Consider the following 26050-nt stretch of genomic DNA (forward strand, 5'->3'; position numbering starts at 1 on the left):
GAACATTCCATTATGTAGCAAAAATACTCCAAAATGTATCAAAGATCGATGTTGCAAAAAACTGTATCAAAATGTAGCAACCGTGAGAAAAAGAACGCTTTCGTGGGAAAAGAACATTTCTCATAGAAAAGAACATATTACGTGGGAAAACTTCAATAGCACGTGTTAATACTTAGAAAAAAGCAGAAATATCGATTTTAGGCTATCGTAGCCTTGTTCCAGAACTGTGTAACTGATTAATATTAGTCACCACATTTTCCGGGTAGCCTCAGAGCATTAAACAAATCAACGAAATTTTTTGAAAAAAGAACGTACGATAGCTACAGTACTTAGCCTGGTGGCAGTGAATATTCACTCAAACAACATGCCTTTTTATCATGGGCACTTAACGAACGGCCTTGATCAGCATTAACGCGCAACGAACACAATAGCTTGTGCGTCATCTTCTGGTATTGTCTTCTCGTGTCACTATTCTTCATCTTGCGTGGGAGTCGAAAGGGCGACATCTTATAATAACAAAGACAGACGAACGATAGGGCAAAATTTGACCTTAGTGACACCGACGCTCAGACGCTACAAGAATAAACGTATTTCTGTATATCTTGTTGTGAAATTAACCATCTCTTGCTTCGAGCTGTCGAAATATGGCGAATCTTGAGACGATCATTTGTAGCGGTTTACGCCTAAAGTTTACAGTTTGTGTTTGACACTAAAAAGGATCATTTAGCTTTTTTCGAATTGCAAGCCGGATGTCGGGATAATTAACGTCTCCGTGCAATGAGTCGTTCTGCTTGAAGAGACAACACGTCGTACGAGTGGGTTTACGAGCATCGCTTCGTTCCACTGCAAACTGCTTCAATTTTGAGGCCGGTTTTACCGCTATGAAACGGCCAACACGTAGTCCTGGCGGCCATAAAGACAAGAGCGATGATCAGGCCGAGAATGGAGCTCAGAATTCCCGCAAAAAGCGACGGCGTTGCGGAGTTTGCGAACCGTGTTTGACCAAGACTAATTGTGAAACGTGCAGTAATTGTCTCAATCGTAGAACGGGCCATCAGATTTGTAAATTTCGAAAATGCATCGAATTAAAGAAGAAGGTGAGTGTTGTAAGGATATCACCAAGGTGTATTCAATGTTTCATATCCTAGTATTCGTATGAAGCCAAACATTATGCTCAAGATAGACAATCTATACACGGACACCCCCGCGTTATTAATGTTCAGTGCTGAGTCTCGTTCTTTAATAAATCCCTTGTAATTTTTTTCGCTGGTACGTTACGTATTCCGTGAATCAGTGCTACCCAAGTTTAATAAAAGACGGGTTTATCAACAAACGAGACAATTCAATACGGCGCTCTTTATATATTGGGTTTGGTTACTTCGGTATATATATTTAGTTATTTGTATCTTCGATGCTAGACAAACGAAGCGGCAAGTGGCACTGTGATGTCTCCAGCTGATACTCAACCGGGATCAATGAATAAAATTCTCGAACCAAGCGATCCTACTGCAAAATGTTCAGCTCTTCCAAACGAGGTAAATAAAAAAACGCTGAATACGAACGTTTTGCTCGTCTTCGTTTCAATGTTGCCATTTGTATTAAATGAATTTAAGCTCGTGCAATACAGCCTTAATATATTAGATGATATATTTCAAATACTCAGGGATATAATTCTTAAACGTTGATGCTCTATTTCTGTGTTTCTGCGACCTTTGATAGCGCGCTATGGCGATGGGCGAAGTTAAATTTTTTTACGACAACTTGCCGTTTGTGTTATTCTGTCCTGCCGAGCACACGGTCAAACATTCCCCCTGTCATTCAACAGTTGCTTTCTCGTTCGACGTACGTTGTTACTCGCTTAAGTCGCTTCTGCAAAGGTCTACTTGTGTTGGCAAATTTCACGCACAAACTAGCGAAATATGTTTGTTGTTGGCTGTTTGATGTAGTTTAGTAAACAGTGCGGGTAATTTTATTATAAAATAAAGAATTGCGTTGGTCGCTGTATGATAACGTTTGTTATACAATCCCGAAGCGCACAGAAATTTGTTTCAGAAACGTGATAAATTGCTCGTAAGAACGTACAGCTATAATTTAATAGCAGTATTCGCCAAGCCGATTAAAACACGATGCATTAGCCCTGAAGTGTTGGATTTCCGTCTCGTGTCAAAGGAAATATATTTGGCGTGGATTCGATTTTTAAATCCAAGTTTTATAACGCTCTCGCCGTCAGAGTTGGCATGTTGATGGTATTTAAACCCAATTGCCATGTATCTGGTATTCTAAATGACTGCCGTTAATCGTGGTTTGAACTTTGAGTTTCTTAATGTGTTGTCTTTGTATACATTTCACTTACAGCATGTGGAATAATCTAGCACAAAGCGATATGAATACAATAAAAATATTTGAAATTGTCGCCATAGTTTTGCTGCTAGGTATAATAACCCCGTATAATAACTTGCATGCTGCAAACGGATTTCAACGGATGCTAAGTTAAGACATGGAAAATGAAGACGTAAGCCCTTGAAATCTTGATCTTAACATGTGTTACAATCAGATCAAGTTGCAATGAATCCCGACGAAAAGTTAGACCAGCGACGTCCTATGAATTATTTGCGTGGAACTTGTAATGGCCATATCATATGCCACTTCAAGAACGCGTGTCACGTTTTTAAGAGCAGTTTGGCTGTCCGCAAGATTTAATACATTATTTAGAAGAAGATATAAAGTCTGATAAACTTGCATGTGTAAGTTTGGACTGCATATTAGGGAGATTGATCGGACGTTTGAAAGTGGATGTTTGAAAATCTGAGTTATAGACTTGGTTATAGCGACACGTTCTTTACGACAAAGCCGTCTTAATAGATGAAACATCAACTTGCAAGTTGCAACAATAGAGGAACGAAGCTCGTGTTGATGTCCTGTATTATGCTTAAATAATTTCGCAATTTCCTACAAATAAATTGATTCAATTCAGTCTCAAACACAACTGTTTGTTTGTAGATTACGCCTCATGCACGCCACGAGATGAGCCCGAAAAATAAAATCACCTCGCCCAAACGTCAGGAGAAAAAAAAAGCGCTGAAAGACGAAAAAACATTTTTAAAAAGCGAAAGAAAGGCGGGGAACAGTGAGCGAAAACCAACTGATGTCAAGGAAGAAGGTTTAAGTGTTCAAAAAGCGAAAGACGGGGGAATGCAAAGGAAACAGGAAATACAAAATTTGTCTCCCATTGAGAAAAGTCAATCATCAGAGGCGACCGACTGTCACCTGTCCCTCATGACAAGTAAGGAATCAACGAACGACCCAGTACCAAGACCTGATCCTCTTTCAAGCAACCCAGAAAACTGGTGCTCTTGTAAAGGTATTGTTGCATTTGAAATATTAAATTTCAGTGTCACTATGTGCGGGTTTTATTGTACAAAAAGCTGTCCTAGTTTGCGTCCAAATTTCCCTAAGAAGATATCTCAAACGTGGTGGTGCAGTGTAGGTAGTATTCTACAATAAGCTGTCCTGGTTTCTGCATGAACTACCTGAGAAAGATATTTCAAACGTGGTGGTCTAGTATAGGTGGTATTCTACAATAAGCTGTTGTGGTTTGTGTCTAAACTACCTGAAAAGAAATCTGAAACATTGTGTCTAATTTTTTTCCGGATTTTTTCTTCAATAAGCTGTCTATTGTGCGCGTAGCATGATAAGAACTGTTGTAGTTTAGTGCTCGTAGTTTTTCGTATAGTTTTAGTGCGTAAAAATGAAGTTTGGAATAAAAGTCTTTGTCGGAAACTGAAGAGGGCAAGTAGCCAAAAGTTGAGTAGTCGCAAAAATCTGTTGAGTCGGGAAAGAAAGCGCTGTCTACAGCACAGCTTGATATCCAAGATCTCCATGGGTTGAAAGATTTAAAACAACGATAAAGCAAGCCATAAGCGCGCTTGTGTCACTTTAATTGAAATCAATTCATCTTGTTAGTGGTCTCCTATCGGGTTAAAAAGATCGTGTCCATGCATACGAATTACAATAAGGAAAACCGCAACGTTTTTTTATCAGGTATTTTGGGCGTGAATTTGATCAAGGATGAGAGAGCGATGAAGATCAATGGCGTCTTTCGTTGATGCTTGATCCTCGTATATCAACAACTCTCTTTTCTCTCCTCTTGAATTTTGAGACCTCATCTTTCAGACGCTGCGGACCTGCTGTTACGCAATAAACTTACTTATCACAAATTTTCACCTCTTCTTCGTACATGAGACAAGATGAAAACAACCAACTTCAACATTGCCTGAAATTCGCAAATGTGCTTCTTCGCAAATATCTTCGCAAAGGTGCTTTTTACTGCCAATCTTATCGTCAAATTTGTTGCTTTCTTGGTGAAGAACCGTGGCTCAAACTGTGCGCAATCCGAAATTGTGATTTGGTAATTTGTATTCTTTAGTAGACTGGGACGCTTCGAGGAGCACCCACTTCACAAATGGTCAGCTAAATTTCGTAAATGCATGTCTGGTGATAAAACTAATTCATGCATGCCTGATGTATATATTCGCGTGTGGAAGTTTGAATATCAATGTTGATATTATCTTGCGACGACGAATATTCGAGATGGGATTTGTTTCGTATCTCTTTGTTTGCCGATTTTATGAAAATATTGACAAGCAATAAATTCACGTTAAGCATTTAAGCTGCCGTTTCGATTGCGATTTCATGTTGGTCTGTCAACTGTCAATCTGACGAGTTATCAATTCCTTGTCTAAAATATGTGATATTTTTCTCAATATCATATCTTTATCACTTTCAAAATTGCACTTGACACTTCAGACAAGGAAAACGACGGAACTTCTAAGATTTCCTCCTTTGGAGAGTGTTTCGCAACAAAGGAGTTCTATTGTATTTTCCTGTTATGTTTCTGCACTATTTAGGTGTACGGCAAATACGTTAGAACGGGTATCGGAATCACGGGAACAGAGATAAACGGACGAGTGCTTACACCTATATGTAATTCATGAAACAGTTTTGCAACTTATAATGTTGTTATAGTTCAAGGACACTTATCATACTTGTAATCCACATCTGTGTTTTATCCCGGGTTTAAAAGCATGTCAACGTTTTGAGTAAATCATATCCAATTTATCATTTTTATGAAGTGAAAGAAGAAGGAAGCGTTTACAAACATCTTGCAGTTGGATCAAGTGTTCATCATGTTCGCTCAATTCTGGCTGAAAGATTCAACTTGAGTCCTGAATCAGTGCGCGTCGAGAAGGTAAAAAGCTTTCACCGAACCTCTTTGCAATTGCTTTCACCATTTTAATTCTCTTAAGTTGCTTTAATACATATTTCCTGAACTATTTTTGTCTTGTAAATTGAAAGGTTTCCCATAGCGGAAAAGAGGCGAAGAATAAAGACGGATGTCCGATTGCCAGATGGGTAAGTGGTCTGTAGTTAAATCTTTTGTAAGAATCAACCCATAAGAGTTGCCAGTCATATGTGAAATTCTACTCTGCTATTTTGTAAAAGGTTTGAATGTTTTCCGTAGGTACTGAGACGCTCAAGTGATGAGGAAAAGATCTTGAGTGTGGTTCGTCAAAGACCCGGGCACACGTGTGAATTCTCCTTCATTGTGATTTCTATCGTGATATGGGATGGCGTTCCTAGTAAACAGGCAGATTCACTTTACTCTGAACTGACAAGTACACTGAATGAACACGCTGTGTCTACCCCTAGAAGATGTGGAATGAATAAAGAGTAAGTGGGAATGATTAAGATTACCTTTTTTATAATAGCAGGTTTTCCTTGGAGGTCCAGTAATGATCATCTCTTGTTGATCCAATGTTACTACAGGAGGAAACCTAAACTAAACTAACTTTATTTATACTGGATAGCTCTGTCAGTTCTAAACTGTTCTTCCTAGAGGTCCAGTAAGGATCATCTCTTATTGATCCAGTGTTACTACAGGGGGAAATATGCAGGGTTTTTGTAGTTTTAAACTCTTATTTTTGGCTCCAGCTTCACGCTATATTTACTGTATCTTTTTCAGGAAGCAATGTGCGTGTCAAGGCAGCGATTCTGCCACTGCTGGAGCCTCGTTCTCGTTCGGATGTTCCTGGAACCGTTACTATAACAGCTGCAAGTTTGCAAGGAGCAAAACACCTCGAAAGTTTCGACTACAAAACCAAGAAATGGTAAATATCGCAATCAGTTCTGAACTGTTCTTTTTAGAGGTCAAGTAAGGATCGTAAATATTCTTCAATTATTAGGAGGACTCTATCGATACTCTTCTGCAGGATTTGGCAACACAAGTTGCACAAACGTACAAGACAATCGCTCCCGAGGCTTTTGAAAATCAAGTAAGTTGAACTTCAAGTGCTTCTTTCCCTGTAAATATTTCTACAGTATATCACGCGTGTTCTTACGGAATTTCTTTCACCTCTTCAGACACGGCACGATTCTGAGGGTGTGAGGTGCCGTATTGGAAGCAATACGGATTGCGCTCGACCATTCTCTGGTGTCACCTGTTGCGTGGATTTTTGCGCGCACAATCATAAAGATGATCACAATATGGAAAACGGCGCGACAGTTGTAAGTGAAGTCAACCTTGTCTATGAGAAATAGATATTCGCTGAGAGACACATGTACTAACACACACGAGACTGCACTCCTCTCACGTGCGACTGAGGTGAAATTATCATCAGACAACTGCATATTACAAGAATCAAACCGCATGCAGTCACAGAGACTAAACTATCCAGTTGTGTCACAGTGCATCATAAGATTAATCACAGTGTCTTACTCGCGGTGTTTATTATTTTTAGGTACTAACATTACTTGGCGAAGACGCGAGAAAGCAGACAAATTCCGACGACCTGGAACAAATACACAGTCTTCCATGCTATCATCTTCTTGACAACAATAATAATGTTGTTCCACCCAGTTACGTCATACCTAATCATATGCTGATGTCACCCAAGGCGTCCAGTCCTTTGAAAGGTAATACGTCATCTCATGATGCTGAGTTTGCAGATATCGAGCTCAATGGTAGCATGAACTCTTCTAACCAACAATTCCCTGAGGACCATCCTTCCGGTTTTACGACTCCTAAGGCAAACAAGCCTGAGGGGGGAATCTCCGAGGATCAAAGTCCAAGCTCCTCGAGGGAAAATGTTCCTAGAGGCGTGAACTCTGGATACCATAATTTTAATAATAGCTTACAGAATGGTTTACCATACAAAGAAATGAATGGTCAAAATCATTCTAATTCCAGCGGCTTTGTTCCGAAGCCTTCTGTTATCTCAAATGGTTATAACCAGGATATTTTGGAGAAGCAATTCGCCGGGAACGTATTTCCAACGGTTCAAAATCCGGGGGTGTCGAACGGTGGTAGAGTAAACGGCTATCATGACCCACGGGGATTGAACCCGGGAAATGCTGTCCCAGAGCGAGAGCAGATTTTTAACGGCAGTGCAGTGAAGCAGAGTGATGCCTCGGACTTTTTCACGAAGCTCGTAAATGGCAACAGTTATCCCGGGGTTGTTGACCGATGGGGTAATGTGATCCCGGGGTATAACGGTCACTTCTTGTGTCCTGCAAGTGCAATGAATGGTTTTCATTCAAACGAACTGACCAAGAATGGTTATCATTATAATGCGCTGGTTAGGCACGAATCAGACGGGAGTCGGCGAGATTCTGCATCCTGTGAAAGACGTGACCTCGGTCACGAAATTTCTGAGAAAAATTCTGAGAACAATTCGGACACGAACATTCAACATTCGTCGAATGTGAGTAATACTAATGATTCATTGGATGAGGCCCTGAAATGGATTGATGATTCAATGGGTGGAGTGGGGCTGGCTCTCTCCCATGGATCAATATTAATTGAGTGCGCGAAACAAGAGGTGCACGCCACGACCAGAGTAAAGAATCCCAACAGAAAAGAACCTACAAGGCTCAGTTTGGTGTTTTACCAGCATCGTTTGATGAATTTTAAAAACCATGGCTCCGAGGAATATCGCAAACACCAGGAACAGAAGAAGATCGATGCTGAGAAGGCTGCGTTCAGCTTAGATGGTGAGTTTACTGGCGTGCCGTTTGAAGCTTTTGATCTGCGAATGTTGGCTGAGACAGCTCTGAACTCTACGCCAGAGGAACAAGCGTTGATTAACAGAAATAGTTCTGAGGGTAATCCAGCATTCGTTGGAGCACATCGAGATCAGGTCAATGGTACTAATTATCCCAGCCGAGAAGTGTCCTTGCCTGTCAGTCAAAGTGATGGTAATAATATTGAGCGACCTCCTAGAGCCACTAATACTCAGCCTACTACATCACGTTCTTCACAATATCCGCTGACACAAACCAATGAGATCAACAAACGTCCTCCCAACGGCTCAGCATCAGATTACCTACGCTCACTCAAACGCAAAGAGCACCCTGATTTCACCCATATGTACCCCACGTTCCCGTATGCGAACACTCTCCCTCTTACTTCGTTCGTACCGCCCATATTTCTTCCACCATTACGCCACTCGGGTGCCATTTTTAACCCCTTTACCCCCGCAGGTCGGGGGTCCTACCATGTTCTTAACTCACAGCACCAGAGTGGACCACCTTACCATGAACTGACCAGGACAATGAACCCTCCTAAGCAAAAGCAGAATACGCACCCAGATGTACCACCTCATGAAATGAACAGTCCGTTTGACGCGAAACTTTCGCAAATCACAAATCCAAAGGTACCATCGACCAGTTTAAAACCAGTCTCGGAACCCAGATGTTCGCAGACGCACGAAAGTCAACCACCACGTGAAGCAACAAAGTGGTTTGACCCAAAATCTTCACAGAATACAAATGATTATTCAGTTGAGGCTTTGTTAGGTCGAAAGCGATCTCACAGTTTCGTTTCGTCCAACAACATGGCAGAACATCACACACTAAAACAACAAAGGCTTGATCAAAATGGTTTCTCCTATTTGAGCTCAGTTTTTAACAATCAACCGGATATTCATACTCGTGTTCTTGGTCTCCCTGTGCACCCTGAGCTAGCAATGAACTATGGGAAATTCCCACCATATAATCTGCCCTACCCACCGAAGACCATCTTTACTGGTACAACAACGTATGGCACGGATTCACTTGTTAATATGTCGCCTTTTGCTGGCACTCTCGTTGGTGGCGGTCATTACCAGTGGTGAGGTGGCAAGATTGTGACATCAGGGGAGAGATGAAGAAGGAAATATTTTCACAGGTGGAAGCAAAATGTCATTACCCATTGTCACTCGTTTGAACCCAATGACTATTCACTTAATAGCCCAATGGGCTCGTTTTTGTTTGACTCTTTTGTCACGTTTTGTGCAAACAGCAGGACGCAAAGTGTGAATTAGGAGTTAGGAGAAACACATTCGCGCGAATACCTACTCGTTCGCAAGTCATGATTCCAGTATTCTGTCGGGTTGTTGCATGACAACGGGGATGGAGGGTGGGGGGAATATCAGACGTTTCAACCCACCTGATTAGATCAGGAGGCCCACAATCTATGTTCACGACTGGGAATTTTACGCAGGAAACGTAGACACCGTAATGTTTCTGAGATTATCACTTTCTCATTCAGACAGATTTTATGAAAAATCTCGTATTCAATATAAGACGTAAATATCCTGATTTTTGGGGACGCCAAGTTGAAACGTCTCTAGTATCGGACATATTTTGATGATCATTGTATAGTATTTGAAATTTCTCTTGACATGTAGACTTTTTTATCGTAGAAATGAACTTTTTATGTATGAGTATACATATTCTGAACTGTTGTTCCTGCAACAGTCTAATAAGCAAAAACATTTCGATTTTATTTATTATATCTTTAAGAATTCTTAATATTGTATTTTGAACTAGTTCTTAGGCGATTCAAATCTAGGATATTTGTGCAATTTTTGTGGGAATGATTTATTTCGGGACAAACGAAATGCGTGCGTGTCTTTTATAGTCAATTTTTTTTCTTTTGATGATGAATGTTCAATCCAAACTAACTTTATTTTTACCAAGGGCAGAGGACCTGGCCGGGCAGCGTTTTCAAACAACTTCGTGCACAGTAAAATGAAGAAGAAAATATCCTTCTTTACTCTACAATTCATTTTTTTTCGATTGAATACTCATATCTAAGTCTATGTGAGTGGTTTTTTATTGGGAAAAAATATTTCATTTTACGATGTGAATTCAGTAGCGTAACGCAACCGCTTGGGGCCTTCCGTGACGGTGAACCAGCCATAATAGAGGGCCCCCTTTCTTGCACCAGAAACAGGCTGAATGATGGTATTTATATCTGGGAGCCCCCCGTCACTTGACACCCTGGACACCCCCCCCCCAGTAGATGTTATACCAGGACCAGGTACCTCCTCTGCCTGAACCTCTGCCTTGATATCGCGAACTACACGACTTTTTTTGCTTCTATTCATCGTTTGGATTTAATTTGACGGGAAATTGGGCATATTTTTTCAAGATGAATGAATTTGAGATTCAAAACTTAATTCACAAATTTCAGGATATTTTACTTTCGGCGCATAATAAAATCTTTAGGAAAGAATATTTAACTTCCATTGAACAAAATTATGAAGAAACTGAACGGTAAGCAATGTGTTGTGCTGCATAAAATATCAATTTTTCTTGCTCACTTTATTTTAAAACATGTCATTCTAATATTAATCTCTGTAGTCTGTATATGCTCATTCCTTGCTTGTTTGACTAACGAAGACTAGCTTGCTTGTTGACTAATGCTATTTCCCAACAGTATTCAAAAGCAAAAAGCCATTGTATTTTGTATTCAATCAAAGGCTGAAAACTTAGTTAACTTGTTGGATTCAGTAGAGACATCCAATGACTCCCTTGATTTGAAAGAAAGCAGAAACAATATTTCGTACAAAATTTAATAAGTTACACAATTTCAAGCTCTGTACAGACACAATTCTCCCAGTCATAAACACCTTTTAAAAGATGTGTTAATTTTATCTTTTTTAGGACTGGCGTCTTCACTGCAGAGTGCATTTCTTGTAATCTCAACGTCATTGACAGGATCAAAATCCAGGATTGTTTCTATTCCCTGGTCAGATTTTAAAAGTTGGGAACCTCCAAACAAGGTAAAGTTATCTAAACTAATATCAATAATAGCTGTTATAGAGAGACTTCGGACTTGGTAGACACTAGAAATGCACCCAGCTGGTGTGCGGATCTGTTCAAATTCATGTTTCTATTGATCTCATGTTTCCTGATGGACCATAGTTATTTCACTCAATTCAACTGTTATCAACTCCCATAATTTTAGGACGTTCCTCAATCAGAATTATTTTCTGATGATAATATGTATCGTCTAAGAGCTGATAATAAGTTAATATATGATATATATTTTATACAAAGAGATCTGTGTTCCATAGGACAAACGCCTGTTCTTATCTTGTGCATGTCGCTGTGAGAACACGCTTCTCGCATTCCTCACATTTCACATAACAACACCACACAAATTTACAGTTACATTTTTCCTTTCTGGTCACCACTTTGAGCTTCATTTTCAAGCCACAAGATTCACAAAGTTTTGTGCATTTTTTCAAGTCATTCTGTGAACCAGCCTCGCACACTCGTCCTTCAACACCAGGAATCTTCAGCCTTCTGTTGGGACGACAGTAATTTGGTGACCGTGTGAAATATGCCAACTCTACCCTCCTCTTTGTGACCTTCTTGTCCACCTGGTCAAACAGGCTGCCATTCTTATATACCACTCTCAAGGCTGTGTGGTATTTCTCCCACAGAGCGTCAGCAACTTTTTCAAACTTTTCAACCTTTTTCATGCAAGTCTTCGTGGTACATGAAGAAGATGATCCGTGGCATTTGCACACCTTCTTTGTGGATCCTTTTACCATCTAAATATTAACAACATTGTTTAGAATTTTGGCGAGAAGATAACCTGATTCTTGATTGTGGTAAAGATATTTTTCTCATTGTCAAAAATTGGATAAAAAACTCACCTTTCTTCCAACTTTGTTGTTGTGAAGATTCAGTGCTCTTCTATCTTCATTCTCTCCTTTTTTTCCTTCAAGAGCATCAACAAAATGTCTTGCTACAAGGTCACCAAACGCCACATTATCACTGCAACCTCCCCATTGCCATGCCACAGGTGAATCATCTCGACTTGAACGCACTTTCTGCTTGCTCTTTGGAAGACATCGACAGTTTTCCAGGTGACCCAAACTGCAGTTGACTATGATGGAATGCATCACTCCTGCTGAGGTGATCGCATGAATAAAAGCTGCCTCTTTATTGGCTACAAATGTAACAATTATCAATTAATGTTGCAATCGACCGTCAAGTGGTAAAATGCTTGGAATCTTCAATTCAAGATCTTTTGAAATGCCGTTCAGTAAACATCCAGTGAGACATTCTCCCTTTGAAGTCAGAGACTTTGGACCATCCAGTACATATTTTCATCAAGAGATCAGGTGAAACCCACCTACTACGATAGCACTACACCTTACCTAGGGGTAGTCTCGCTCTGTTCACAATCGGCATCACTTTGATATCATTGGAGACATAACAGTTCCATGGTTCATATTTGAACTCTCGGTAACATTCTTTTAGGCCCATTTTTGCGCCCGTCATCACGCTCTTTGAATACTTCAAGTAATCCTGAAAAAAAAGTACATTATTGTTGATCATTTGACCAATAAACACAAACAGAACTAATAGATGATAGCCACAAGTACTACAGATAAACTGATATCTTAGATTACCAATAAATACTAACAGACTATGTATAGAGTTTTGCGCTGGGATTTTTGAACGAGATGTGCCCAAAAGATTTTCTGCATTGTGCGTCAATTTTTGAGTTTTAACTTAGAGTTTACTACAGCTCCAGCCACGGTGAAAGCCTAGATCTAGCTTGCTAATTATCTTCTCATTCAGCGAATCGAATGTATTCACCGACCTAATATTTATTTATTTATTAACTTTGCCAAGTAATATGCAACATTTACCAGTATATTTACAACAACATATAATATGGAAATTGGCAGGGTGCACGCTACAGTTTTCACCAATTACAGCGGCCCCATAAACTATACTAATAATATACAACAAACAGAAATCTAAAAACAACACGATATTTGACAGGACAGATTACGAGATTTGTTACAAGACAAACATATAGATTTCCATGTCCTTGGGTCACCAACGTCAAAAACGTCTTCTAGTGCTAACTTGTAATATTCAGAAAGTCCGTTTTTGAATTGTCCTAAACTGATGTTATTGTTTGTCAAACTCTTTGGTAGTACGTTCCATAATCTCTTTGTTCGGTTTAGAAATGACCTTTGGTAGGTAGTGGTCTTGCATTGTACCATTGTAAATGACAGATGATTGGGATCAGACGACCTGGTATCTCTTCTGTTGTTATTGGGTGACGACTGTATTAAATCATTGTCAATGGTCATGATGCCATGCGTTAGTTTGTAGAAGGTTATCATATCTTGAAATTCATGCCAGTAGCACAATGGGAGGAGGTCTAAAAGTGCAAGTCTCTGGTTGTAGGTTGTGTCACAACGGAAGGGCAGATTTAGAACGTACTTTGTTGCGCGTCTTTGAAGTCTTTCCACGCGTTTGATTAAGGTCACTGATTGTGGTGCCCAAATTTGAGATCCATAGCAGAGCTGGGAACGAACAAGACATAAATATAGTCTGCGACGAATCATGATATCTCTAATGTTTAAGGTAGATCTTCGAACATATCCTAGCATTTTGGTGGCTTTGTTGCACAGGTGGTCAACTTGTTTAGACCAAGTCAGAGTAGAAGATGTTAAAACTCCAAGATCGCGTTCACAATCCGTGCATTCTAAGATGGTATCGTTGAGCTTGTATGGGTAAGTAATTTTATTGAGCTTTCGAGTGACTCTTAAAATTTTGCATTTAGTGTTATTCAATTCGAGGTTGACACTGCTTGAGCTTTTTTCGAAGTTTGACAGATCATTCTGTAGTGCAGACGCATCAGAGATCGAATTGATGGTCTTGAAGATCTTGGTATCGTCTGCGAATGTAGCAATCCTTGAATTGGTCACAGAGTTTGAGAGATGATTTTCGTATAGAAGGAACAATAAGGGACCGAGGATTGTGATTGTGAATATGATTGTGAGATCGACCCGTTTCATTCCGTCAGGCAAAACATGAACAAATATCATTTGATAATTACATCAGACTATTTGTACACGCTGAATGATGTTCACGGATAATTGTTACAATCTGTTGATTCTATTTTGTTGTGTTTTGTTGAAAATTCTATCAGAACATTCAATCAATTACCAACATGATTTCCTCATTAACGAGACTTACTCAGGGATAAATGCTCAGTGCATGTCTGTTCTAAACCACGGCCAAATTTAAAGCAATTTCACGCAGGAAAACTACCCTGGTTGCAATCATCATTTCAGAGAAGGATTTTAGGAAGAATCAAATCAAGATTAGGCGGAATAGTTAAAAGAAGATCTGAACAGCCTTGACGTGTAAAAGATTATATAGAGCGAGTTGTGGTATTCACAAATATTTCAGTATATGTCAGAGAAATATCTAAGACACAGGCTCAGCAAGTAATCTCAACGTCCAACGATGAGGAATGTTCGATGGCTATATATAAATCAGTAACTTTAAGGACACGGTTGGGTCCTTCAAAGCTAATTTTATCCCGCCTGAACTACATACTCCAGATGAATAACATTCCTTGCAGAGTACGAATGCTTCAGTTGAACATTATTTGGTTCTGTAGATTTAGTTTTTCATCATAGTTTGTGTTGCTATAATTCATGATGCGAATATAACTGTGCATATAACCCTGGGTAAAACAACATATTATTCTGCTACTTCATAATAATTTAATGACTGGGGTTAGGCGTTATTTCAAGGTGTTAAAAGATCTGTTCTCAGTGGCTTAACTTTGATTTCATATTTTTATTTCCCTTGAAAAGCCTGCCAACTCAGTCATGACAACGTAGATTGAGCAGTTTATTAAAACAGCGCGTGATAAATACATTCAGTTCATCGCAACATGAAGTAAAATGCTTTCATTTAACAGCACTGTGCTGCTCTGTTTTCGAAAGCGGCATGCTTGTGGTTCAAAAAAACAAAAACAACACCTTAATATAATCAAGAAAATTGAATGAAAACACAGAAGGAGCACGGCATGTCGAAGGTGCAAATGTGTTCATGAATAAGTTCACGTTTATACATCTATTATTCTACTTCCTTGAAAATTTATTTCAAGGGCGCATTTTCTTTCTACTTATTAGGTAAATTTGTTCGGACATGAGAACTAGCTGAGAAATTTATCAAAAGTTCCGTTCCTTAAGGTGTTTGTAGAGAGAAAAAAATAGGAAAAACGTTGGTTAAAATAACAAAAAGGATAACACTTCAAGATTAGCAAGAGCTCGAACATGCGATTTCAAAATTGTTGCTTCCTCATCACGATGCATGGGGTTCCTGAGAGATCATTATTTCAACATACTGAGGTTTTCATTGTGGTGTTTGACATGACTGAGATTGAAAAAAGCAAAATGGAACGAAACGAACCGGGCAAATTTAATAACCACACTACATTTCTGGCAATTTCTATGCGTGAATTTTGTTTGTATGGCCACTCAATACTAACGGAAGGGTTCGGTAGAGTTGATATTAACGGGTGGAAACCTTGTGCTGATTGCAGCCAAAAACTACTAAAAATTCTATCGTTTCCTGTTCACTCAGAAATGACAGCTTCTTTCATTCCATTCTAAACTGGGTTAGTTATTTCTTTCATTAGAGTTTCATGACAGAATTATAGGCCGTTAGCAATCACACATCCGGACCGACAATTTAATTGCTCGATATTAAGGCTAGCGGTATGATAGTGAACTACGAATTACTTCAGTTTAGCTCTCGTAGAAATGCGTGGGTCACTAGCTTTGATTACTATGGAAACATATTGAAATTGTCAAGCAATTTTAGGGAAATACTCGTGCAGGAACATCAAGATATTTGATGCTTTAATCTCGTTCCAGCAATCGTTATATTTGACCGATATATTTGACAGTCACGAAATTCATCTTTCTTTAATAATATAGCAAGCTTTAGGATGCCGTACAATAAATATGTTTCCTACGAAGCGATATTGGGGCATGTTTTAAATGAATAATTTGAAACAAGGCGGAATATGATCTGTTACAAGTTTAATTTGTTACAAATTAATGAAAACATCGCGACTAATTGCTTCTAATTTTTCAAAATTATCATAACACTGATCCGAAGTATCGCTGTAGCATGCAACATGATTTTAAACATGGCATTTTGCCACACGACTGTGGTTCAACAATTCATTTAATTGCCGCTTTATGTGGAGTAATTGGGTGGATCAGCCTGGGAAACAACGAGTTTTTGCCGTAATAATTAGGATTATATCCTGCATTGTTTCAATTTTTTTAATTTACGCCTCAATTTGTGCGAACCGAAAAAAACATTTTGGCGGCAATTGACTGTGCATGAAATTTAATTCTGTTTTGCTTTGCTCAACTTTACTGAAATCCTCTAGAATCTAGATCATTTAAGTTACTCTTATTCTTATTTTCATAAAAGACACTATTCCTAGAGCATGACTTATGAACGGATTATAAAGTCTAGACCTTATTAAGATTTGTTGACAAAGATTTTGGTAAAAAACACCGAACTGTTTGAAGTATCTACAGTTAGTACACTGTCTTTCCCAACTGTCAAAATAGGGGAGATGATCTATGGTTATTGTCCTAACGAGAACACAGGTACCCACAGGGATTCCTGTTACTGCTGTTACCAAGACACGAGCGTGATAAATTCTCTCAATTGTCATCAAACGACTAGAAAGTGCCTCCTGTGCGGTGCGGTTTCTTGCATACCGTTCATATTCGTATTTTGTCGTTAGTTCCACTCAGGTTAATTGGAATGGCACATGCACTAATGCACGTAATATCAAATGAAAATCGTCCGACACTTAAGTCATGAATCGACTGTGTCTATTTTCTATTTAAGTAGACTATTTTAGCTTCATCGCTGCTGCTACCACCAGGAATGTGAGCTAGATTTATGGAATGATGCGGAATGATCAGTTTAAAAATATGAAAGAAAAATTCTCGATGTTTCGTCTTTTACAATGACTCTTACAGCGCCAAGAATATTTCATCTGCATTTTAGGCAGTTGTTGAAGCAAGTCGTGTGCCTGTGTTCATTCATGGCCATTTATAATCATTGCCTTTAATACCTATCACTTGGACATTGCAAGTACCTTCTTTAATCCAATTTTAAAAGCAATATATCAGGTTTCTCTAAATGCGCCATAACTACCTTTCTGCGAGTGAAAAAATGACAGTGTATAATTTCTCAATCTTATCTTGAGCGAGGAATCGTGGGTTGGGCAAGTTAAGCCTGATTTCAATTTAGTCGTGTTGCACGATCGCATCAACCCAACCGATGTGATAGAGTGTTGATGCATTTCCTCAGTAACTAAAGCCTGTTGTAGAACTTGGCTGGCACGCAATGTACACTGATCGACGCTTTTTCACATCGTCGAAAATGGCAAATTGCATGCAAAACCGTTTTTATGATCTTCCCTGCAGAATTCTGACCAATATCCGGTACTTTTAAATACATAAATTGTTTTTATTTGTTTGATGTAATCTTGAAATGTAATACGATTCTGCTGTCTCAATTTTTCCCACCTTAATTTTATGAAACAGTATGTTTCTTGAAAACATTAATTTCTGTCAATTTCTAAAACTTGCTTTTTCCACAAATTGTTTTTGCACAGCTGTTACAAATCGCATCTACTTACAAGGGTCGACATATTTTGGCACAATTATATATTTCATAACGTCCACTTTCCTTCGCTTGTGCCTATCTCACGAAGACCTGCGCACTGTCAGTACCGCCGTGTCAAAAGATTGGTAACGAAATGTTCATTACGTCATTCACGAAGAAAAGTGTTGAAAATGTGTACGTTAACTAAATCCACAATTCGTCAATAGAAATATTTCGCCTTTCGGCCTGCCTCAAATCAAAATAGATTTATTAAATTTGTCCCTTGACAAATCTAAACAAGGTGCACACCGGATCTGTTGTTCAAAAGCTCGAGGGTTCATTGCCTGGATTAACTCAAGTCTATATGAAGCCAGCTTTGAAGCGGCTGGTTCACATAATTGCTGTTTTAGGGAGTTTGTTTTTCTATCTTAATTGCAAGCCTTAAATTACTAGAGGGATATTCATTTATTGCTAATGAAGTGCCAATTATCTCCGAAATTTACAGTCGTAAGAATTTCCATAATGTGAAAAATGCAGAGTTATTCTGCTCCTCTCTGTTCATTGTCTTAAATCAGTTTGGTTCTTGATAACATGCAGTAATTGTATTACAAGACGCAAGACTTCACTCTGCCCAAAACACAGCTGTTGCATCTCCAGACATAAATTTGGTTTTATATAACCGATGACGCACAGTTCGTGTTTTTGCGTTAAACTTTTCATTGGCTTAACCTCAGCATTGCCAAACTTCACGCAATCTCAAGTGTCTTAAATCTAATCCGTCTGTTTGGAAAAATGCCGCATACATTTTTACTATAACTGGATATATTAAGTTACTGACCTTGCTCTGTAACTGGAGTTGCTCTCTAGAGAAGAGAAGGGAAAATGAAATATACTGCATGTTAAAGTCATTTGCTAAAGGAGCGCTTCCTGTTTAACTATCAAACAACGCAAGCTTTCCTAAAGTAATCCGGTTTTATCTTGAAGTTACTTAGGAACAAAAAGAGATCATCTTTACTGAACCTCCAGGAGGAACAGTTCAGAATTGATAGAGCTATCCAATCAGTGTAAATTTAGGTTTCTTTATGCAACGATCTGTAAGACGTGTCCTTGCTATAGCGCTCGAGGAAAAGCAATTTGGGAAATGTTCTTGTAATTTTGAAATCCATACATTACCTTGCATTAGTTCCTTTTGATAAGAATGTAAAACAAACGATGATTATCAAAAATGCCATCTTGTTCTCAATCATGTTTACAACTGTATAAAAATAAAATAAATTACTACATGCACACATGTATTCAATAAATGATTGTTTAACGCTGGGGTTTAACGCGTTTAAACGATGCTTAAGCTAGCTATAATGTGAAAAATATGCAAATTGTTTTGTGGATTTTAACAGATTTGTTTACGTAAAGCTTCGAAAATCACAGCCACTCGAATCAATCAAATAACCAAATAAATTGTTTACATCGTGAAACTGCTTCATTCATTGATTCAGTGAACTTTCATGGAAAAGTTCATTTCAATAAATGTTTCACGTCGATCGTAGCATAAAAGTTTTCATGAACAAAGATAAGAAAAAAAACCCTGGAAAAAATAGGACGAATGAGTACCGTACAGAGAATGTTAACTGCAACAGATGTCAAAAATATGATAGTTCCATAAAAGCGCATTAAAACGTGGAACTTTATAGATTCCTTCTTAGATTTTCTGGCACAATATCAACATTATTCGCCATTTTTGGTGTTGTTTCACCTTTGGGAATGAAGACGGATAACAAACTCTTGTTTATTTTAAGTTCTTAATCAATACACGTGAGTTCTACTTCAAAATACGACCTAAATTGGATGCCGTTGTTCAAGAAAACTCCCACAAGCTTTTGAAGCTCCAATTAAGTATTTTGTAAAGCTAATTCATGGATTTGACCCCGATATTTCATCTGCATTAGTCTTACGAAAGGCAAGCTAAAGTTACATGTATCAAGTATTAACCTTGAATGGTAAAGATCTAATTTATTAATTCTCGTCAAATCTAGCAAGTATACAGGATTTGATCTAATGCATTCCTCTGTAAGGGAAAGAAGAGCATTCTAAGTTGTTCAATGGTAATGATTTCATGAACCAACGGGAACTCTTTGGTAAAGGGTAGTCCACAACCCTGACAACCAATGGTGATCAAACCAACGCACCATTATCAAAAAATATACATTATGAACGATTAGAACATTTAATTTCACACAAACCTTTCTAAACGCAGCCTCTGTGTTCAATCAAACCTTGTTTTTGTCTGTGGTACTCCCTGTAAATCAACGAAAATCCTCGATTTAGATATAATCATAAGCTTATAAACCACGTAGCCACTTCAACATCTGATCATATTACCCTGACTAGCTTGCTACGTATTCTCTTGACTGTCTCGAAGTCGTTTGTTATATTTACCGCGTGATAAGTGATATAGATCAAATGTAATCTGTCCTTTATCTGTTGTCGTGATGGTTAATGTAATCCTGATTTATAAGCGTTATTGCAATAGTTACCCCTCGTCTGGCAAAACTCACTCACTCGCTTAACCAAGGCAACGTTAAATGAACTAGCAACACATCAGAAGCTCAGGTCAAGCCTATATATCGAGTAAATTGCGGATGTGCTTCTTGAAAACGGTATTTAAGTACACGCCTGTCAAGCTAACATGTCAATGGGAGGCATTTTTTAACGTGAAGCACGATTGTTATGACCTCATTATAACAATAGTCGGACAAAAATATCAGTTGGAAAATAAGTAACCCAGCTTGAGTTTGCAAAAGCCTTAGTTGACTTGGTATTAATAATAGTAATAATCGTGGTTTATTTTATCCTAAATGCTCGTGCTGTGTTCCCTAATTACACAGGCCAAGCACATATTGGGATATTGGTTTCACAAGAGGAAATGTTTAATTGACGGAATTGCCGTTTAATACGCCTTTATGGGCTGGTTAAATTATCCAAATTATTTTACGAAGTTCTTTGAGATAGAATTGACATTTTTTCAATTCCGTTACGAAATGTCGTGTGCTGGATTCTGCTCATCTTCGTTGTGGCCCTCAAAGATCGTTATCAAACCATGTACAAAATCATGTACATTTGATTACGAATATATTTTTATTGCAAACATGGCTGAGATTACTGCCTTATCTCGTAGTTTTATTCCTTACGATCTTATGTATGAGATATGGTTCCTTAGAATCAAGAAGTTTAGTTCCATCAGATTAGAAAATTCTTCTTGTGTTGTTTTTCAGTTGAGATGAGATGTGATAATGAAACCCCTTCATGAAGGCGAACCATCAGTCAACGCTGTGCAACATTGCCATGCTAACCCAATTATATCCGTGCTCAGGCTACCAATGTACAGGCCGAGCGAGGATAAAATTAGCACGGACACCAATTAAGTCGACCTGTGGCAATAAATTGAGTGCGGTGTAAAGTTACGGGATTTAATCCGTATGAAGAAGACTGAGGTCATTAAATATTTTCTGACCTTCAAGAAGGTTCATTTCTAGAAGGAATTACGCATCACGTTTGAGTGGGATACGTTTCAACCTGTGAGAATTCTAAAGCATCATCGCTTGTCTTAATTTACATCCAAACTCAGGTTAAGCGTTTGGGTAACCCTTCGATGACCTGCAACCAGATGTTGTTGCCAGAATTCAAGACGAAAGATTAACCGAAGTATGTTCGTGTTGTGTCGCGTAGCGAGCATTTGATCCCTGGCCAAAATCCTGCTGTTGAATAAACCAATTCTGTCTGAAAAAGGCCTTCGGAAATCTGGTCATTTAGCATGGATGGACCACCCGAAGTATTATTTTCAATCTCCAGCGTCACGCACACAGTGTTCTCGCTAAACTAATCTAGTTTCCAGTCTCTGTCCCGCTAGTCATGTCTGTTGATTTTAAGGGATAAACAGGATATTGAGGTGGCACACAAGGATCTACTCAATTTTCAAATCGAGGCTCCAATTTGTCGATGACTTTTGATGACTTTCTTCTTCTATGACGAAGTAATTCGGCTGCGAACGGTCATCAGTCAAACGGAAAATCTGACAACTTGTTTTAAAAACAACTGAAGATCGTATAAAATGTTTGTTTCTGCCATTCCCTCTAACTAAACATGATTATTGGCTTTTCTAAACGGCACAGCAGTGTATTAAATTCACACGAATATTTCTCGATACATGAACACCGGGTTCTCGACCAACTTACTTGTGGTTAGATCAGAATTTCGGGAAAGCCTCATTCCGTTGTTCACAGCATAACCACCAAACCAGTAAGCAAACTTCGTATTGTGAAACAAACCATGGATAAAAATCTCCAGTCTTTTCGTTCAAAACGAAGGAATTACAATCATTTGGTTCAATAAACAACGCAGCAGTATAGAGATAGATTTATTAGCCTTAGTGGGTGGCGTATTGTTAAACAGATGTGAATGATATAAATTATTGCATTCAGCACTAAAGTTACGTCTGTGTTGATCAAGTTATGATAACACATCCTATGACAGCGCTATAAACAAGCGTCAAGGTGCACAGTATGACAAGTGAATTTCAGGTTTTGTTTTTTCCGTAGGTTAAGCGAGTTTTACTGTTGATTGACTTGATTCGTAACGGAACAAGACGTTGACATAATACTTTCGTTTATATATTTGCATTTCGGAAAGTTGCATGTGTACGGCTTTCAGACAGCTGAGTTGGTCATTTTAGTCTAAGTTGCGTTTAGGTGCATCTCAAAATCAGAGGTGGAGACCGCAGTTCGTTGCAATTTCAGTTTTGAAAATTTGCTGAATGGAGTGAATTTAGGGAAAATGAAGTTGTAATTTCTTATTATAAAGGATCGTGATACCACTTCAAACTCCCAATATTGCCTGAAGCCAGATGCACGCATTAGGAAAACGTTAAAAGATTTGATTTTTCAAGCAGGGTGATTCACCACGTTCAAAAGCTAGAGTTTTGAGTTACTTCAAACACAGACCACAGGAGTCTTGCTCCGGATTACCAAATTTGATGTCCATGCTAATATTGTCACGGTTTTCGAGATATAAAGTTCCAACGCTAACCGCACCGAAGTAGCGTGGTGTTTGTATCCAAATTTCATTACATCAGGTTTCCCAGATCTATCATGGTTACTCAATGAAGCTATCGCAAGGTCTTATGCAAAATCATTGATACATGAAATATCATGAAAACAATGTAATCTAGCTGGATTAGTGCAGGATATTGTATATAAATACCAAAAAGTCTACAAACCCACTAACCTTTGTCTACAGTGAAAGGATTTCAAGGTCTCAAATCTTTGTACTCCTCTGCTAAGCGTTCCTTAATCCCTTCTGCTCCAAGACTGAGGCAACAAACTATATTGCATGATTAAATTTAATAACTCGTCAACCACAAAGCACTGCGCAATTCAAAAGGTTTTCTTTACGGAACGATATAAACACAAAAGGATAAACAAATCAAGTTTTATTGTGATATTCCGCCTTTTGTGAATGTCTATCTGACTCTTCTTCCTCAAATTGCTTCAACTCTCGGCTTCTTCAAAAATACAAGGTGTCAAACGAAGTGCAAATGTCGCGAGTACACTCGAAACGATTGCAAAGCGCTGTTGAAATGCGGCGTGCTCATTCCTCGTCGGCGCCTGTCAATGTTAAAAGGATTAATCGACTTGCGGAGATTTATTAATTAATTAAATCTGAGTTAATTGCGCGCTACAGCTCTTTGGCGTAAATGCCTAAAAGGCAGGCCTTGTCTTTTCAAATTCAAATGTAGCGGTACACTTTTCATCCGACTAAGAATTCGGCATGTAAACGCGACGTGAAATTGTTTCACATCACATGAAAAGAGATCGTTAGTTTTCTTCTTTGATACTGACAACCCAAATTATTTTGGAAGAAACTGATAGAGCTGCCAAGAAACTGATAAATGAAGTTGGGCTACGTTCTTTAATAACCGAGGTAGTTACACTGGATCAATAAGAGATGATCCTTACTGGACCTCTAGGAAGAACAGTTTAGAACTGATAGAGTTACCCAGTATAAATAAAGTTTAGGTTTCCTCCTGTAGTAACACTGACAAGATTTCGGAATGAGATGATTCTCCCTGGCTTCTTTCAAGAAGAACAGTTCAGAACTAGATGATTTGATCGCCCCTAAAAAGTTGAGAGGTGTTTTGCCGCTAAACACACCGCGAAAGTCATTTGCGTCCTTTTGCATTTGTCTCCTCGCCGATCACCGACAATAGCTCCAAACGTTGAGGAATCAACGTGAACAAAAGCTAGGAGGGACTTTTGAAAGCCTGTTACACTCGACCATGGTCGAATTAGCTGTTTTCCGGCGGACTCGACCATCGTCGTATTTGATATTTTCCAGCGGACTCGACCATGGTCGAATACGCCGTTTTCTGGTACACTCGATCATGGTCAAATTCGCCATTTTCCGGCGGACTCGACCATGGTCCAAAACGCGATTTTCCGGCGGACTCGACCATGGTCGAATTCGCCGTTTTCCGGTAGACTCGACCATGGTCGAATACGCCGTTTTCCGACCTTAAAAATAGAAACACTGTTCCCCAGTCTCCCCCCGCTGTAAAACTCTCTGTGAATGTCAACCTGGTGTGTTATCGTACGGAGACACGGAATCTAAACAGTGGAATTGTTGAAACAGCGGCCTTAATCAAAGACAATTATTTTCCCATATGTTCCAAGCCTGTCGCGTCTTTTCAACAATCATTCCTCATTCTTGAGCTGTATGTTTGGACAGTTTGGTGGTTAATTAACTCCTGCCTAATCAGACCTCTTTTTCTGGGGCCAACTCGGACGCCTCACTAGCATTGCAGTTTAAAGTGTCTAGGATTAAAGCTGTGCACTGAATGGCAGTTTATTATCCGAAACTAAATCCTAATTTTTATTATAATTTAATCCATATATTCCCATCTGACTAGTGGAAACCTTATATGAGTTCTAAGCTGTTCTTCCTAGAAGTCCAGTTAGGATCATCTCTTATAAATCCAGTGTTACTACAGGAAGGAACCTAAACTAAACTAACTTTATTTATACTGGATAGCTCTATACGTTCTAAACTGTTCTTCCTAGAGGTCCAGTAAGGAACATCTCTTATTGATCCAGTGTTACTACAGGAAGAAACCTAAACTAAACTAACTTTATTTATACTGGATAGCTCTATCAGTTCTAAACTGTTCTTCCTAGAGATCCAGTAAGGATCATCTCTTATTGATCCAGTGTTACTACAGGAGGAAACCTAAACTAAACTAACTTTATTTATACTGGATAGCTTTATCAGTTCTAAACTGTTCTTCCTAGAGGTCCAGTAAGGATCATCTCTTATTGATCCAGTGTTACTACAGGAGGAAACCTAAACTAAACTAACTTTATTTATACTGGATAGCTCTATCAGTTCTAAACTGTTCTTTGGTTATATATTGAACATGAGGGTTTGGGTTGTCAATATCAAAGACGATGCAGAGGTCCTCTAGCTGAAATGGTCATTTGTTATGTGTCAGAGTATCATTGCAGGGCGGCAGTAACTCTAAAGTAACTGGGTAAAACCTGTTCTTGGCTGAAAGCTCTCAATGCTCGGTGATTCAGATTAAGGACGAGGAGAAGCGATCGAATATAAACCACATATGCAGTTTACCTTAGAGTTCACTCGGAAAACAAACATTTCATCCATATTTCAATCATTTTGACAAAAATTAAAACAAATCCGAACATAGTTAAAACAATATTTGAAGTGCATGACTTACCTACTTTGTATTTGTTCCGAGACGCACTCTTTCGAGCAAATTTGAATTCTTGAACTTGCTTTGTCCAACAATAAAGACTGAAATATCTTTCTCTTATTGTTTCAGGTGCGTATGAGATTACCCGATCGCAAATCGAGGCTTTATGTACTGAAGTTGGACGTATAAATCATTCTGACAAGTTTTTATTAAAATGTAATAAAGTTTCGTGGCTTGAGACGAAAACAAAACAGCGAAAGCAAATAACTCTGCGTGAGGAAGGGTGATTAGAGGTCTGACAAATAAATCAAATTGGAAACTGAGAAAAGGTACTCCACTTTTATTTTTCTTTGCAATATATAGTTGTGCGGTACTCATAGAAGAATTATTACAAAGAATTACAGTGTTTATTAACAGTTTCCGCGGTGGGGATTTGACTATTTGGCTAAAGTTAGTTCAAGTTTGATTAAATTGAAGTAATAACAAAGTTCG

General features: G+C 38.6%; 2 protein-coding genes across 5 annotated transcripts; one reads left to right on the plus strand and one right to left on the minus strand.

Moving 5' to 3' along the window:
• The first annotated feature begins 526 nt into the window (after window positions 1–526).
• On the plus strand, window positions 527–9924 carry LOC114527532. Its single transcript, XM_028549220.1, has 10 exons — window positions 527–1097; window positions 1419–1535; window positions 3001–3361; window positions 5133–5248; window positions 5356–5412; window positions 5522–5730; window positions 6023–6167; window positions 6243–6332; window positions 6421–6564; window positions 6798–9924. Exons 1-10 carry the CDS (start codon window positions 882–884, stop codon window positions 9168–9170), a joined length of 3828 nt encoding a protein of 1275 aa, XP_028405021.1. The 5' UTR covers window positions 527–881; the 3' UTR covers window positions 9171–9924.
• Window positions 9925–10879: 955 nt separating this feature from the next.
• On the minus strand, window positions 10880–25688 carry LOC114527658 (protein Wnt-8b-like). 4 transcript variants are annotated; one of them, XM_028549361.1, is made up of 8 exons: window positions 25583–25688; window positions 23080–23175; window positions 20040–20095; window positions 18973–19054; window positions 18638–18662; window positions 12495–12645; window positions 11988–12283; window positions 10880–11882 (listed from the first exon to the last, which is right to left on the minus strand). In XM_028549361.1, exons 4-8 carry the CDS (start codon window positions 19044–19046, stop codon window positions 11415–11417), a joined length of 1014 nt encoding a protein of 337 aa, XP_028405162.1. In that variant the 5' UTR covers window positions 19047–19054; window positions 20040–20095; window positions 23080–23175; window positions 25583–25688; the 3' UTR covers window positions 10880–11414. The 4 variants fall into 4 exon arrangements, with proteins under 4 accessions (XP_028405162.1, XP_028405164.1, XP_028405166.1 ...); XM_028549363.1 differs by lacking the exon at window positions 25583–25688 and having other exon boundaries at window positions 22032–23459; XM_028549365.1 differs by lacking the exons at window positions 23080–23175; window positions 25583–25688 and adding an exon at window positions 20334–21896.
• Between the last annotated feature and the right edge of the window lie 362 nt (window positions 25689–26050).

Source organism: Dendronephthya gigantea, unplaced genomic scaffold (assembly GCF_004324835.1).
Source record: "Dendronephthya gigantea isolate DGI-Jeju-01 unplaced genomic scaffold, DenGig_1.0 000045F, whole genome shotgun sequence".
Taxonomy (NCBI): Eukaryota; Metazoa; Cnidaria; class Anthozoa; order Malacalcyonacea; family Nephtheidae; genus Dendronephthya; species Dendronephthya gigantea.

What these genes read in the sequence shown, in the direction of transcription:
- LOC114527532 (XM_028549220.1), top strand. Translation starts at nt 882, where the DNA reads ATGAAACGGCCAACACGTAGTCCTGGCGGCCATAAAGACAAGAGCGAT. An exon ending in GCATCGAATTAAAGAAGAAG is followed by an intron (nt 1,098 to 1,418) that starts GTGAGTGTTGTA and finishes CTTCGATGCTAG; the next exon opens with ACAAACGAAGCGGCAAGTGG. An exon ending in GACTACAAAACCAAGAAATG is followed by an intron (nt 6,168 to 6,242) that starts GTAAATATCGCA and finishes TTCAATTATTAG; the next exon opens with GAGGACTCTATCGATACTCT.
- LOC114527658 (XM_028549361.1), bottom strand. Translation starts at nt 19,046, where the DNA reads ATGATTGAGAACAAGATGGCATTTTTGATAATCATCGTTTGTTTTACA. An exon ending in AACTCCAGTTACAGAGCAAG is followed by an intron (nt 12,646 to 18,637) that starts GTCAGTAACTTA and finishes CTTTTTTTTCAG; the next exon opens with GATTACTTGAAGTATTCAAA. An exon ending in CAGAGCGAGACTACCCCTAG is followed by an intron (nt 12,284 to 12,494) that starts GTAAGGTGTAGT and finishes TTACATTTGTAG; the next exon opens with CCAATAAAGAGGCAGCTTTT.